Below are 15770 nucleotides of genomic sequence, written 5' to 3' on the forward strand. Positions count from 1 at the left end.
TGGAAGGCTGAGTCGACCCTGAGCTGGTGGGATTTGAACAGCCGAACTGCAGATAGCAGTCAGCTGAAGTGGCCTGCAGTACTGCACCCTAACCACTGCGCCACCTCGGCTCCTTCCTCCCTCCCTCCCTCCCTCCCTCCCTTCCTTCCTTAGCAATAGCAATAGCAATAGCAGTTAGACTTATATACCGCTTCATAGGGCTTTCAGCCCTCTCTAAGCAGTTTACAGAGTCGGCATATCGCCCCCACAGTCTGGGTCCTCATTTCACCCACCTCGGAAGGATGGAAGGCTGAGTCAACCCTGAGCCAGTGAGATTAGAACAGCCGAACTGCAGATAGCAGTCAGCTGAAGTGGCCTGCAGTACTGCACTTTAACCACTGTGCCACCTCGGAAGTGGCTCTCTCTCTCCCTCTCTCTTTTAAAATAATCTTACAATATTTATAATTATATAATTAATTTATAGCTTTTATTAAGGCTGTGAATGAAACTTCTTATGAATCCCTATATATTCCACCAAGTGACTCACATCAGCCCTGTGTGGATGCAGGTGGAAATAATTAGAATTGCAATCTTCCCCCCCCCCCCAAAAAAAACGGACACTTTGTATCCCACTCATGAACAATTCCACAATTGTCATGTGACATTTTTGTCTTTTATTGGGAGAAAAAAACCCACTATTATTAGAAAATGGCATTTATGCAAGGAACAAAAGTTTTCTACCTTTTTAAAAAAAAAAAAAAAAACCGCATGGATAAAATGCACCAAAAGCAGAGATGGAAAATATTCTTAAAATCATCACTGTTTTTCCTTTTGCAAGGTAGTCCTCCACTTACAACAGTTCATTTACCGGCCGTTAGAAGTTAACTTAACAGCTGCAACGATTCACTTAACAACAGTGGCAAAAAAAGATCGTCAAGTGGGGCAGAACAAACGTCTCACTTAGCGACGAAGAAATTTTGAGCTCAGTTGCGGGTCGTAAGTCGAGGAACCACCGGTATCTTCAAACCTCCAAAATCAAATTCCCACTCTCCGAAATAGATTTTTTTTAAAAAAAAAAAATGAAAAAGTGGACCTTGACAAATTGGTTAAACGACAGACATAATTGAGAAACGCGACGACAATTAACAAAACAGTCATTTCCTGCCGAAATCAAGTTCCAATTCAGCCTTTGATTGTTTGACGATGCCCGCAGAATTTTAAAATAAAATAAAATTTAACCCCCCCCCAAAAAAAAATTAGACTCAACTTCCCCAAAATGGCTTTGCAAATCTACCTTCCCAAAACCTTAAAATATGTTTAGCTCGGGGTCGAACTGTGTGTGGGGTCCCTTGGTGCTCTTTAGAGCAGTGTTTCTCAAGCTTGGCAACTTGAAGATGTCTGGACTTCCAACTCCCAGAATTCCCCAGCCAGCGAATGCTGGCTGGGGAATTCTGAGAGTTGGAAGTCCAGACATCTTCAAGTTGACAAGCTTGAGAAACACTGCTCTAGAGGTTGGTGATTTTCTTGCAGACGTTTCACAACCCAAGTAGGGAACGACCTCAGTGCGCTGGGGATGCTGCACACAGGTGAGGCAACTTCGTTTGGTAACGAAAGAACGGGCAAGGAAAATCGACAAGCTCAGGTGTGAGCACCAAGGACGTTGGTCTTAAACCAGGGGTGTAGACTTTGGCAAACTTTTAAGACTTTGGGGGGGACTTCAACTTCTAGAATGCCCCGTGGCTGGGGAATTCTGGAAGTCCAGCAAGTCTTCAAATTGCCACGTTTGGGGACCCCCCCCCCGCCCTAAAATCTACTTTGCAGGTCCTGGATTAAAAAACCCCTCTTGCTCAAAAGGAGGATGGGCTGAGGGAGGGAGAGAAAGGAGGGGGGGGGGCTGAGGACAAAAGGAAGGTGGTCATAGGTGGTGGCTTTGATTGCTTTATTGACTTTTAAAGCTTCAGCATGATCTACGCGGGGAGATGGCCCGGCCAGCCTATTTCAGCTTCTTTTCCGTCAGGAGGCTGTCGTGAAGCTTGGAGACCTCGGGCTCAAAGGTCTCCATTACTAAGGTCCCATTGCCGTCAAAGAACTTGGCGATGGATCGGGTAAACTCGGCCTCCCTCTGCTGCTTGCTCCGGCCGCTGATGAATGTCATCTTCAGGCTGTATTTGTCATCAAACCTGAGAAAAAGGGAGGTGACAAGAGACAGGTGAGTCAAGGACTCTCCAAGATTCAAGATTTAAGTTTTATTTTATTTATATGCCGCCCTATTCCCTAAAAGGGACTCAGGGCGGTGAACAACTTAAACAGGAAGGGGAGTAGATAGGAAGGAGGGAAGGAGGGAAGAAAGGAGGGAACTTAAGAGAAGAGAAAGGGAGGAGGGTAGGAGGAAAGGAGGGAGGGAAGATATGAGAGAAGGAGGGGGGTAAGAAGAGAGGAAAGGGAAGGAGAAGGAAAGGAGGAAAGGAAAAGAAAGGAGGGAAGGAAGGAGGGAAGGAGAGAAGGAGGGAGGGAAGGAAGGGGAGTGGGAAAGAAGAAACAAGGGAAGGAAAGAGGGAGGGAGGGAAGAAGATACCTAACCTTTGATGTCTATAATGATTTTGATATTATGGGAATGTCTTGAAACGCAGTCAAATGTAAAGCGAAACAGTGGATGTTGTATTGTCTTTTACCAGTTATTGGTTGTTGTATTTTTCTTTTACTAATAAAAATACTTTAATTTAAAAAAAAAAAAGGAAGGGGAAACCCACAAGTACAAAATACACATATTAAAATGACCAACAACCACACCTGTCGAGAGGGGAGGGGAACTCATCAACCCCAGGCCTGCCGGCACAGCCAGGTTTTAACGGCTTTGCGGAAGGCCAGGAGAGAGGCGAGGGTCCGAATCTCTGCGGGGGGCTTGTTCCAAAGGGCCGGAGCTGCCACAGAGAAGGCCCTCCCCCGGGTCGTAGCCAGATGGCATTGGCTGGTGGATGGAACCCGGAGGAGGCCGACCCTGTGCGATCTAATGGGTCTTTGGGAGGTAATTGGCAGCAGGCGGTCTCTCAAGTACCCATTCATTTAATGAATTTGTATGCCGCCCAATCCCGAAGGACTCCGGGCGGCTTACATAAAAACAATTTAAAAATACTAAAAAAAAATTAAAATACAAAGACAAAGCAAGTTAAAAAAACACACAACATGCACTCAATCTTAGTGGGGGCTGGAACTCAATCAAGGATCAACAGCCCCAGGCCTGGCGGAACAGCCAAGTCTTAGTAGACTTTCGGAAGGCCGAGGGAGTGGTAACACTGGTAGGGGAGGGGGGTGGCCAAGAAAACATGGAATGGAATGGAATATGAATGTAACATCAAATAACATAAAACAATATACTACAAAACAATGGAATGTAAAATATGAACTGAAATAAAATTGCAAGATAAAAAATTTGTCGTATTAAATACATATGAAATAATAAATGAATAAAATAAAAAAATAATACAAATAAGGTAAAATAATAAATGAATATAAAATAAAATTATAAGATAAAAATGTGATATAAAGATGAAATGAAAATGAATAAAATAAAAAATAACGTAACAAAATAATATAAAATAAGGCAAAATAAGGTAAAATGAGGACCCGGATTGTGGGGGCAAGTTGCTGACTCAATTTGCTAAAAAAAATTGTAAACCGCTTAGAGAGGACTGAAAGCCCTATGAAGCGGTATATAAGTCTAATAAATAAATAAATAAATAAATAAATAAATAAATAAATAAATAAATAAAATAATGAATGAATATAAAATAAAAATAAACAATAAATAACAAAATAAGATGAAATAAAAATGAATAAAATAGGAGCCGAGGTGGCGCAGTGGTTAGGGTGCAGCACTGCAGGCTACTTCAGCTGACTGTTATCTGCAGTTCAGCGGTTCTAATCTCACCGGCTCAAGGTTGACTCAGCCTTCCATCCTTCCGAGGTGGGTGAAATGAGGACCCAGACTGTGGGGGCGATATGCTGACTCTGTAAACCGCTTAGAGAGGGCTGAAAGCCCTATGAAGCGGTATATAAGTCTAACTGCTACTGCTATTGCTATATAAAGTAAAAATGAAAAATAATGTAACAAAACAAACATGAATAAAACAGAAAAAATAGAAAATTAAAATAATATAAAATGAAATATAAAACAACAAATAAAATAAATAACGAAATAAAAAGGAAATAAACAAAATAAATACAAATTACAAAATAAAAAATAAAATTAAACTGTGACCCCCCTGATGATAAGAGGTACTCCTCACTTAATGACCGGTCACTCAGCTGTGGGTCGAGAGAAAGTGGGAACGCTTCTGCTGAGTTTGCAATCCAAACTATTTTGTGCCTGGATCAGTGCAGGATGACTTCAACTTAACTCTCTGCATTTGGGGGGGGAAGGGGGGGGAATGACTGGACCTCTGGGAGCTGGCCTGATTCCCCCCACCACCCTGGGTAGCCCTTTCCCTTCTAGGCAGACTTTAGGGGGTCCTGGGAGAAAGGGGGGGGGGGAGATACCTTTTCAGACTGGAGGACAGCTGCCAGATGTCGTCGGGGTCCATTCCGGTGGGGTCTTTCCTATGTGCTACCAGGAAGATGCTCTTCTCCTTGTATGAGGTATAGATGGTCAGAATTCCCATCATGACAAAATACGTTGGGTCAGGTTAAAGAAAGAGACCAGAGTCACAGAATCCTAAGGGACCTTGGAGGCCTTCTAGTCCAACCCCTGTCCAAATAGGAGACCTCATACCATCCCAGACAAATTGCTCTTCAACCTTTTCTTGAATACCTCCAGTGATACAGCACTCAAAACTCCCGAGAGGCAAGCTGTTCCTTCCATCATCCACCCACCCATCCATTGATCCACTCACCCATCTATCCATCCACCCATTCGTCCATCAATCCAACCATTTGTTTATCCATCCATCCATCCATCTATCCATCCATCCACCTATCCATCCACCCATTCGTCCATTGATCCAACCATTCATTTATCCACCCATCTATCCATCCATCCACCCATTCGTCCATCGATCCAACCATTTGTTTATCCATCCATCTATCTATCCATCCATCCACCTATCCATCCACCCATTCGTCCATTGATCCAACCATTCATTTATCCATCCATCTATCCATCCATCCATCCACCTATCCATCCACCCATTCGTCCATCAATCCAACCATTCGTTTATCCATCCATCTATCTATCCATCCATCCACCTATCCATCCACCCATTCGTCCATCAATCCAACCATTCATTTAACCATCCATCTATCTATCCATCCATCCACCTATCCATCCACCCATTCGTCCATTGATCCAACCATTCATTTATCCATCCATCTATCTATCCATCCATCCACCCATTCGTCCATTGATCCAACCATTCGTTTATCCATCCATCTATCCATCCATCCATCCACCTATCCATCCACCCATTCGTCCATCAATCCAACCATTCATTTATCCATCCATCCATCTATCCATCCATCCATCCACCCACCTATCCATCCACCCATTTGTCCATTGATCCAACCATTTGTTTATCCATCCATCCACCCATCCATCCACCTATCCATCCACCCATTCGTCCATTGATCCAACCATTCGTTTATCCATCCATCCACCCATCCATCCATCCACACTCATCCATCGATCCACCCACCCACCCACCTACCTGCCCACCTAGCCTAGGTCTGTCATCTGGATGCTTCAATCGTCACTACTTCAAGGACCAGCCATAATTCCCTTTTTTCCAGCGTTGTTGTAACTTCGAATGGTCGCTAACTGAATGATTGTTAAGTCGAGGACTCAAGATAAAAAGGTAAAGGTTCCCCTTGCACATATGCTACGGAGCGCTGTTCCCTTCCCACCAAAGGTGGTGCCTATTTTTCTACTTGCATTTTTTACCTGCTTTCGAACTACTAGGTTGGCAGAAGCTGGGACAAGTCACGGGAGCTCACTCCGTTACGCGGCACTGGGGATTCGAACCGCCGACCTTTCTGATCGACAAGCTCAGCGTCTTAGCCACTGTGCCCCTAAGTTGAGACCCACCAGTACCTAAATTTATGCTTGTGGATGAGAGAAGAGGACCAACAGAGGACATGCCTTGGAGGCGTGGTTGGTGTTTCATATCCTCACTTCAAGGAGACGTAGCCTGAAGCCAAATTCCCTTGGAAGAATTCACCTTTCGTTTCTCTATCTCGGGGGCAAAACGTTGAGTTCCAACTTGATATGCAACTTCGTGAAAAGGAGAAGTCATAAATCAGAGGTTCTGCATCTGGAGCAGCTCTGAAGAGCTAGCTTTTGCCCCAAGCTCTGGCATAAAATTAAGAGAACGACACCTCAGAATAGGTAACTCTGCGCCAAATCTTTGTTTCACCCGTTTAGAATTTTAATAGGATTTGATCAGTTGTTTAATTTTGGATTAGAAGCCGCCCAGAGTTGGTTTAAGGATGGGTGGCTGTGTAAGCGAATAAATCGAAATTAAACTCAGTTAAAACAAAACAGAAAATCTGAAGGACGGAATGGAAGCCATCCATCCGAAGTTCCTCGGAATCAGGGGTGTCAAACTCAATTTCCTGGAGGGCCGCATCAGGGCTGTTGTTGACCTTGAGGGGCGGGAGGGGGTGGCTGGTCAACTGGGTGGGTATGGCCAGCTTGACACCACTCACTGGGCATGGCCAGCTTGATGCCACTCCCCAAACTGCTGGCATTTTTCCTCTTCACATTGGGTAGACTGGGCCGAAGCGACGTGGGACAGCCCCTTACGTTTTCCAGGTTGGCCCCGCGGATCAGATCCGAGCACATCGTGGGGTGGATCCAGCCCACAGGACTTGAGTTTGACAACTCCGCTCAGAATGATCTGTCAGGTTTCCGAAAGATGCCCTAATTGATTCATGAGCCTCCAGCCAAGTTTCAAAAGAAATCCAGTCATTTATTAGGAGCCCCATTTCGGCAACACCGCTTTGCAGTCAGATCTAAACCTCATTTGAATTACGGCTGAACTTTACCCCCATTCCTTCCCTCCTCTCCGTCTGTGTCATAAATCACATTCACCAACGAGGTGCACACATCACAAGCCTGCTGTAATAATCTGAGATCCGACTCTAACCGAAGGTATGCGTGGAATGCGCTCCCCCCCCCCTCTTTCCTCACCATGGCAACTTTATGAGTTGACATTAGGTAGTTCTCGACTTACAACCGTTGGTTTAGTGACCCAGGTTACAATTCCGGCCAGCGACAGCACCCCGGGATGAAGAGAGATATGAGATAAACCAGCTTTCTTTCCACTCAAAAAGGGGCAGAGCATCAGACTTGGGAAGCTCAGCTAACCTGAGCATTCCTTAAAGCTGGCAAAAGAAAAAAAGATGCCAGGAACCTCAGCTCTGGGCTTCTGGGTTGCCCACCAGGAGCCGAGGTGGCGCAGTGGTTAAATGCAGCACTGCAGGCTACTTCAGCTGACTGCAGTTCAGCAGTTCTGCTGTTCAAATCCCACCAGGCTCAAGGTTGACTCAGCCTTCCAAGGTGGGTAAAATGAGGACCCGGATTGTTGTTGGGGGCGATATGCTGACTCTGTAAACCGCTTAGAGAGGGCTGAAAGCCCTATGAAGCGGTATATAAGTCTAACTATTGCTATTGCTATTGCAACCAGTGACAGGATGGGAAGCAAAGGAGTCTCTTTCGAGACGCGGAGCAGCGGAAAAAGGATATGACACCACGCAGACGGCAAGCACCGGCTTCGACTCCGGAAAGGGGTGAAGGTAGTCCCATATTAAAGCCACGATGGCGAAGAGGCAGGAGATGGTGCAGATGATAAGGCGCCCGTCAATCAAGCAGAAGTTCTCTACGTACTTATACTTTTCCAAAAGGACCTGATTGGGAGAGAACGGCCCACGTTAGCCCTTAACGGGAAGGAAGGACGTTCGCCGATATGAAGAGAGTTTTGGGGGCTCGGGGGTGATATGGAGGGGGGGGGGGCTTGGTGTTCTCTGAGCTGGGGTTTCTTCTTGTGGATGTTTTGTGGGAACATCATCAGGGCTAGGAAGATGATAGACTTGAGGTGGCGCAGTGGTTAGAGTGCTGTACTGCAGGCCACTTCAGCTGACTGCAGTTCTGCAGTTCAGCGGTTCAAATCTCACCGGCTCAGGGTTGACTCAGCCTTCCATCCTTCCCAGGTGGGTAAAATGAGGACCCGGATTGTTGGGGGCGATATGCTGACTCTGTAAACCGCTTAGAGAGGGCTGAAAGCCCTATGAAGCGGTATATAAGTCTAACTGCTATTGCTATAGGAGGGAGTTGCCGAGAGGAGGAGGAGGAGGAGGAGGAGGACGACGACTGTGGGGTCCTTGGTCTTCTCTGAGCTGGTTGGCTTTCTTGCAGATATTTCATGACCCAACTGGGGAACGGTCATCAGTGCTAGAAGGGACTGGGAGAGAGGAGGAGGAGGAGGAGGAAGAAGACTATGAGGTCCTTAAGTGCTCTCAGAGCTTGGTTGTTTTCTTGCAGACGTTTCATCACCCAACTATGTAGCATCTTCAGTGCTTTAAGGGAATGGGATTTGTGAAGTGGAGGAGGAGGAGAAAGAGGAGGAGAAGGAGGACCGTCCTCAGGCGCTCTCTGAGTGTAGTTGTTTTCTTGCAGACATTTCATGACCCAACTACGTAACATCATCAGTGCTAGAAGGGAGCCGGGTTTGCTTGTTGTGATGTGGGGGGTGGGCGGTCAGGGAGGCATCTCAACAGCTTGCGGAGGAAAAGGTCCTTAAGCAATGCAGAGGAACGCATTTATGCTACAGAATCACACAAGTATTCCAAGCTGACCAGCATGGAAACAAGCATTGTGTGTGTGTGTGTGTGGGGGGGGATTAATAAAAAAGAAACAGGACTGGGGGGAGGAGTCATCTATTCCAAAAGGGAGGGGGGGGCTTTACCTTTTTGGCAGAGTCATCCAGCGAATTCTTCACTGCTGACCCATCCCATTTGTCCACTTTCACGGGTTTGTCGTCGATTTTCCACTATGAGGCAAAAAAAGTTTAGAAACAAGTTCAGAGGGTTAGAACACATTTAAGAGGTTAGAAACATATTTAAGGGGTATGAAAAACAAATTAAGGAGGGAGGGAGAGGAAGGAGAAGGTGGCAAATGCTTCCTCATTTCCGCCCTGTGTTGGATTCACACAAAATTAAATTAAAACAACTGGAATTTTGCTTGGTAGGTTGTGTGAAGACTGTTGTTTGTCTTGACAAGCACTGCCCTGGTTATGGATCCGCTTATGAAATTCAGATTTAACAACATGACTGCTGCTGGTGAAAAGTCACACAGGGTCGTCTTAGCGATTACATCAGAATTTAGAAATCACAAGATAGATAGATAGATAGATAGATAGATAGATAGATGGATGGATGGATGGATGGATGGATGGATGGATGGATGGATGGATGGATGGATGGATGGATGGATGGATGAATGATAGATAGATAGATGTTCTGACCCACCTCGTTCCACACCAAAGTACAGTCCAAGACAAAGATAAGTTACGGCGTTTAATTAACAGACAGACAGGTCCTTGGCAGCAAACCGGCACAGACAATCTTGGGCAGCAATAAACACAGATAAGGCTTGGCAGCAATCCAGCCTGCCAAGCTCATAGTAATGTCCTCCGACATTCAATCCTGCGTGGACTTCTGCAAAGAGGGGCATGTGCACAAGGAGTCTTTTTATAGTCTGGAGAGGAGCCTAATGACCACCAGCTGAGTGCAATTACCTCCTGTAACTTCGCAACTGTTTCTGACGCCTATTAGCTCTTCGATGCCGTGCATCCAGGAACAACTCACTACTGGCATCCGGATCAGACTCCCTTGTCTCCTCCCCACTGGTCCAAGGTTCAGGCACCTCCTGGTGGCCAACCAGTCTCTCTGCGCCCTGCTCGGAGTCAGAACCCTGTCCAGGGTCCTTCACATCCTCCAGAGCCGACTCATAGGGCCCCTCGCTGTCGGAGTCTGGTGGCAGCTCCAACGGCTCCTGCTGGGCCACAACAGATAGATATATCTCATTCTATATCTATATCATCTATATCTATCAATCTATCATCTATCAACATTTATCAACATCCATCCATCCATCCATCTATCAATCTATCAATCTATCATCCATCCATCCATCCATCCATCCATCCATCCATCCATCCATCCACCCATGTCCCTAGGACACATCATCTACTGGGGGAAAAACACACACACCAACCGCAACTGCTACTTAAACGCACAATCCCATCACCCCACTGCACAGATCAACTCTGTAGCCAAGACCCTCATCTCCAGAACCAAATGCCTAGCCGACAAAGACCACCTGAAAACTGAATATTATACACACTCACAAACGTATTAATAATCTCCAACAGATTCCAAAGAAAAACAATTACCAACCTAATCCAAAGGGAGACGCAGAACAGGACCACGGCAGCACCCTCCTCCCTTCCATCAAAGGCACCGCAGATAAAATCAGCCAAATTCTCCACATACACAATATCAAGACAGCCTTCGGCACTGACCAAACAATAGACAACGTCTTAAGAAACCCCAAAGACAAAATCCAGCTAAAAAACCAAGGAGTCTACGAAATACCATGCAAAATCTGCCCTGCCACATACATAGGACAAACGAACAGGAGAATAAATGCACACATCGCAGAACACAAGAATGCGGTCAGAAAAAAAGAAAAAACTTCCTCCCTTTTCCGGCATCTTAAAGCAACAGGACATGAAATTAATTTTGAAGGAACCAAATTAATCTCCAAAACTGAACACTTCAACAAGAGAATAATTATGGAAGCCATCGAAATAGAGAAACACCCCCACAACATGAATAGACGTGACGATACCCCCGGCCTACCAGACATCTGGAAACCAGCCCTAGTCAACGAATGATCCCCACCCACCATCCAGGCCGTTACAACACGAAACAACAACAGACACACAGCCAGCACCAATCAGCACCAATCTACCAATCATGATACAGCCACACATCCAATCAATCCACTTACTGAAACAAAGCCAGCACTCCACACACCCCCACCAAGATTTATAGAAGTTCTTTCAGGAATCCTTAGGGGCAGCCATCTGCCCGAGAGAAAGTAATGGGCCCACTTTTGTAGGGTTGGCAAAGCCAATAGGGAAGCCAGATTCACTGAATAACCATGTGACTAACAACACCCTAGTGATTCACTCAACAACCGTGGCAAGAAAAGTCGTAAAATGGAGCCAAACTCACTTAAGAACCATCTTGCTTAGCGATGGAAATTGTAGCTCAATTGTGGTGGTAAGCCGAGCACTACCTTTGCATGAACACAGCCTGCTGGAGTCAGTCAAATCTCTTATTAATGTCTAAAAAAATGTCTAAAAAAACACCACACCTCACTTCTCATTTTAGCATTTCCTCCTCCTACCGGTTGACTTCCTGTTGCTAGCTTCAAAGAAAGACACATCATCCTTTCGGAAACTCAACGGCCATATCTAAAAAAATGTCAACTGTCAGGAATGACAACTTAATTCTAACCTTTTTTAAAAAAAAATCAAACCTGCTTATGGCCCAGAATGTCCTCTAAGGCAACAGCTGAAAGGCTCCGATCTAGAAAACACCATGTGTTTTTATTCTCAACACAGAAGCAAGGAAAAGGAAACCAGTAAAGTCAATGCTGCTATAAAAAGCTTTCCTCCTCGAAGAATTATAACAACAAAGAAGAGCCTGTTTCTTAAGATCCAGTAACCGATGTCTGGACAGGACTATTAGCGAAAAATGATTTTATTTTTGTTTCCAATCGAAGGAAAGCTGCACAGGGCGAGGGAATCTGTCTGTGAAACTGAAATGAGACCGGAGGACAACAGGGAGGAGGACTTGATTAATTCTCTTTAAGATAAATAAGTACAGCAAGAGAGTAAGATTTCGACGCAGCACTTCAGACCTTTAAATACAGGTAGCGCTCGACTTAAGACCACAATAGAGTCCATAATGTCTGTTGCCAAGTGACACATTTATTTAGTGAAGTTTGCCCCATTTTACAAAATTTCTTGCAGAGAAGAGCAACAAAGATGATTAGGGGACTGGAAACTAAAACATATGAAGAACGGTTGCAGGAACTGGGTATGTCTAGTTTAATGAAAAGAAGAACTAGGGGAGACAGGATAGCAGTCTTCCAATATCTCAGGGGTTGCCACAAAGAAGAGGGAGTCAAACTATTCTCCAAGGCACCTGAGGGCAGAACAAGAAGCAATGGGTGGAAACTAATCAAGGAGAGAAGCAACTTAGAATGGAGGAGAAACTTCCTGACAGTGAGAACAATCAGTGGAACAGAAGTTGCCTCCAGAAGTTGTGAATGCCCCAACACTGGAAGTCTTTAAGAAGATGTTGGATAGCCATTTGTCTGAAACGGTATAGGGTTTCCTGCCTAGGCAGGGGGTTGGACTAGAAGACCTCCAAGGTCCCTTCCAACTCTGCTATTGTATTGTATTGCAACAGTTGTTAAATTAGTAACAGGGTTGTTAAGTGAATCTGGCTTCCCGCATTGACTTTACTAGTTGGAAGGTCGCAAAAGGGGATCACATGACTCCGGGACACTGCGACCATCGTAAGTATGAGTCAGTTGCCAAATGTCTGAATTTTGGTCACGTGACATACTTGCAATGGTCATGGGAAAAAGTCATTTTTTCAGTGACATTCTAACTTTGGATGATCACTGGCGAATGGTAAGTTGAGGACCTATCGGTATGCCTACAGCCCAAAGTTTTAACTTGGGAACTGAAGTATGAAAAAAAGGATTAAAGAAAACATCTGAAAAGTCAGCCCAGCTTTCCAAAGATACGGCCACTACTCTGTTCACAAGGCAAAGTTAACAAAGGTGGGTCAAGATTGGCACAATATGATGCAGGGATTGGTTCACATTAATCAAAAAATCCACCCCACCCATTTTTGCTTAGGACGCTGTTCAAATCCAGCTTGATCTGGTGGAGCTGTTTTTATTTTATTTAGCCTATGGCAGTGTTTCTCAACCTTGGCGACTTTAAGTCCTGTGGACTTCAATTCCCAGAATCCCCCAGCCAGCTGGCTGGGGAATTCTGGGAGTTGAAGTCCACAGGACTTAAAGTCGCCAAGGTTGAGAAACACTGGCCTATGGCATCTACTGTGGTTATGCAGTCCCTGACCTACCACACTAATAAAACACGTTACACAGGTGGTCCTCAGTTTGCAACCACAATTGAGACACACATTTATGTTGTTAAGTGAGATATTTGTTAAGTGACTTTTGCCCCATTTTATGACCTTTCTTGCCATGCTTGCTAAGTGGATCACTGCACTTGCTAAGTTAGTCACACGGTTGTTAAGAGAATTTGGCGTCCTCACTGACTTTGTTGTCAGACGGTCGCAAAAGGGGATTGCATGATCCTGGGACACTGTGACCGTCATAAATATGAGTCAGTTGCCAAGCATCCCAATTTTCATCGAATGACCCCGGGGATACTGCAAGAGCCGTTAAGGGTGACAAACAGTCCTAAGTCACTTTTTGACCCTGTCAGTATCATTTTGGTCACTAAATGAACTGTTTCAAGTTGAGGAATACCTGTACATACCACCACAAATATAAATTTAAGTAAAACATCAACCAATACACATACATAAAAGGTAAAGGTAGATTTCCCCTCGCACATGTGTCAATCGTTCCTGACTCTAGGGGGCGGTGCTCATCTACGTTTCAAAGCCGAAGAGCCAGCGCTGTCCGAAGACGTCTCCGTGGTCATGTGGCCAGCATGACTAAACACCGAAGGCGCTTGGAATGCTGTTCCCTTCCCACCACAGATGGTTCCTATTTTTCTCCTTGCATTTTTAAGTGCTTTCGAACTGCTAGGTTGGCAGAAGCTGGGACAAGTCACGGGAGCTCACTCCGCTACGCGGCACTAGGAATTCGAACTGCCAACCTTTCTGATTGACAAGCTCAGCGTCTTACCACTCCATCCCTTATATATACATATATACACATAAATGAAATTAACCTGTGCACAATGCAACATATGAGATAAAATATTAATTTAAAGTAAAACTACGCTCTCCCTGCAGCTGTCAAGTTACTAAGATGGTTGTTAAGTGAATGTGGCTTCCCTATTTGCAAGAAGGTCGCAAAATGGGGATCACGTGACCCCAGGACACTACGACCCTCGTAAAGACGAGTCAGTTGCCATGCATCTGACTTTTGGTCAGGGAACCGCAGGGAGAGGAGCCGAGGTGGCGCAGTGGTTAGAGTGCAGCACTGCAGGTCACTTCAGCTGACTGCAGTTCTGCAGTTTGGCTGTTCAAATCTCACCGGCTCAGGGTTGACTCAGCCTTCCATCCTTCCGAGGTGGGTGAAATGAGGACCCGGATTGTTGTTGGGGGTGATATGCTGACTCTGTAAACCGCTTAGAGAGGGCTGAAAGCCCTATGAAGCGGTATATAAGTCTAACTGCTATTGCTATCTATCTATCTATCTATCTATCTATCTATCTATCTATCTATCATCTATCTATCTATCTATCTATCTATCTATCTATCTTATCTATCTATCTTATCTATCCATCCATCCATCCATCCATCCATCCATCCGGGTGAAATGAGGACCCAGACTGTGGGGAAGATATGCTGACTCTGTAAACCGCTTAGAGAGGGCTGAAAGCCCTATGAAGCGGTATATAAGTCTAACTGCTATTGCTATCTATCTATCTATCTATCTATCTATCTATCTATCTATCATCTATCTATCTATCTATCTATCTATCTATCTTATCTATCTTATCTATCTATCTTATCTATCCATCCATCCATCCATCCATCCATCCATCCGGGTGAAATGAGGACCCAGACTGTGGGGAAGATATGCTGACTCTGTAAACCGCTTAGAGAGGGCTGAAAGCCCTATGAAGCGGTATATAAGTCTAACTATGCTATTGCTATCCTGCAATGGTTGTTAAGTGCGACAAACGGCCGAAAGTCACTGTTGTCCGTATATGTCATTTCGGTCGCTAAACGAGCCGTGGCAAGTCGAGGGCTACCTGTAGTACCAGCGCAAATATCAATGTAGATAAAACATCAACAGATACACAGACATAAATGAAAGAAATACGTGGACAATTCTACACATACGGGATGAAACACTAAATGAATAAACTAATAAATAACGAATCCTAACTGAAGGGAGAACCAGGCTCTCCCTGCAGGATCCCAGGGGTGAACACGTGTGAATGCGGACTCTTAAGAATTCCCAGCTGGCCAATCAGCGACAAGCAGCTCCTTCACCCCCCCACCCGCGTCTCCCGACGGGCTGTGCATTCTGGGAGTTGTAGTCCCCGCCGTTCTGACAGGTGCAGGGTTATCCCAGCGGGGCCAAGGCCTTGTTCTCTCTCTCCCGAGGCCCAGCGGAACCCTCAGCTCCCGGGGCGACGTGGAGAGCCAAGCCGGCTTATTCGGGTTAGGGAGACCCTGCTGAGGCAGACCCGGGCCGGGGAGGCCTTCACCCCGGCCGCCCTCGCTGCCTCGTCCCGGAACGGGCCTTCTCCACCCGCACCGGGACCCGGAGGCCGAGGGCCGCTACCTTATCCAGGATCCCGTTCTTGTTGGCTCCGCCGCCGCCTCCCGCGCCGCCACCGACTTTCGCCGCCATCTTGGCTCCTCCTTTCCCCCTTCGCGACCTGTTCGCCGCTGATTGGCTGAGCGGGGAGAGGCCTGCGCAAGGCACGCCGGGACGGGGA

At 45.8% G+C, this 15770-nt stretch overlaps 1 protein-coding gene across 1 annotated transcript; it reads right to left on the reverse strand.

Moving 5' to 3' along the window:
* Positions 1-1901: 1901 nt before the first annotated feature.
* SPCS2 (signal peptidase complex subunit 2) lies at positions 1902-15726 on the reverse strand. The gene is made up of 5 exons (XM_032220276.1): positions 15614-15726; positions 8934-9017; positions 7715-7875; positions 4516-4650; positions 1902-2159 (listed from the first exon to the last, which is right to left on the reverse strand). The coding sequence occupies exons 1-5, from the start codon at positions 15680-15682 to the stop codon at positions 1973-1975; spliced, it is 636 nt and encodes a 211-aa protein (XP_032076167.1). The 5' UTR covers positions 15683-15726; the 3' UTR covers positions 1902-1972.
* Between the last annotated feature and the right edge of the window lie 44 nt (positions 15727-15770).

This window comes from Thamnophis elegans, chromosome 6 (genome assembly GCF_009769535.1).
Source record: "Thamnophis elegans isolate rThaEle1 chromosome 6, rThaEle1.pri, whole genome shotgun sequence".
In the NCBI taxonomy this organism is placed as follows: Eukaryota; Metazoa; Chordata; class Lepidosauria; order Squamata; family Colubridae; genus Thamnophis; species Thamnophis elegans.

What these genes read in the sequence shown, in the direction of transcription:
- SPCS2 (XM_032220276.1), bottom strand. Translation starts at nt 15,682, where the DNA reads ATGGCGGCGAAAGTCGGTGGCGGCGCGGGAGGCGGCGGCGGAGCCAAC. An exon ending in AGAACGGGATCCTGGATAAG is followed by an intron (nt 9,018 to 15,613) that starts GTAGCGGCCCTC and finishes TTTGCCTCATAG; the next exon opens with TGGAAAATCGACGACAAACC. An exon ending in CTGTCCTCCAGTCTGAAAAG is followed by an intron (nt 2,160 to 4,515) that starts GTATCTCCCCCC and finishes CCTTTTTCTCAG; the next exon opens with GTTTGATGACAAATACAGCC.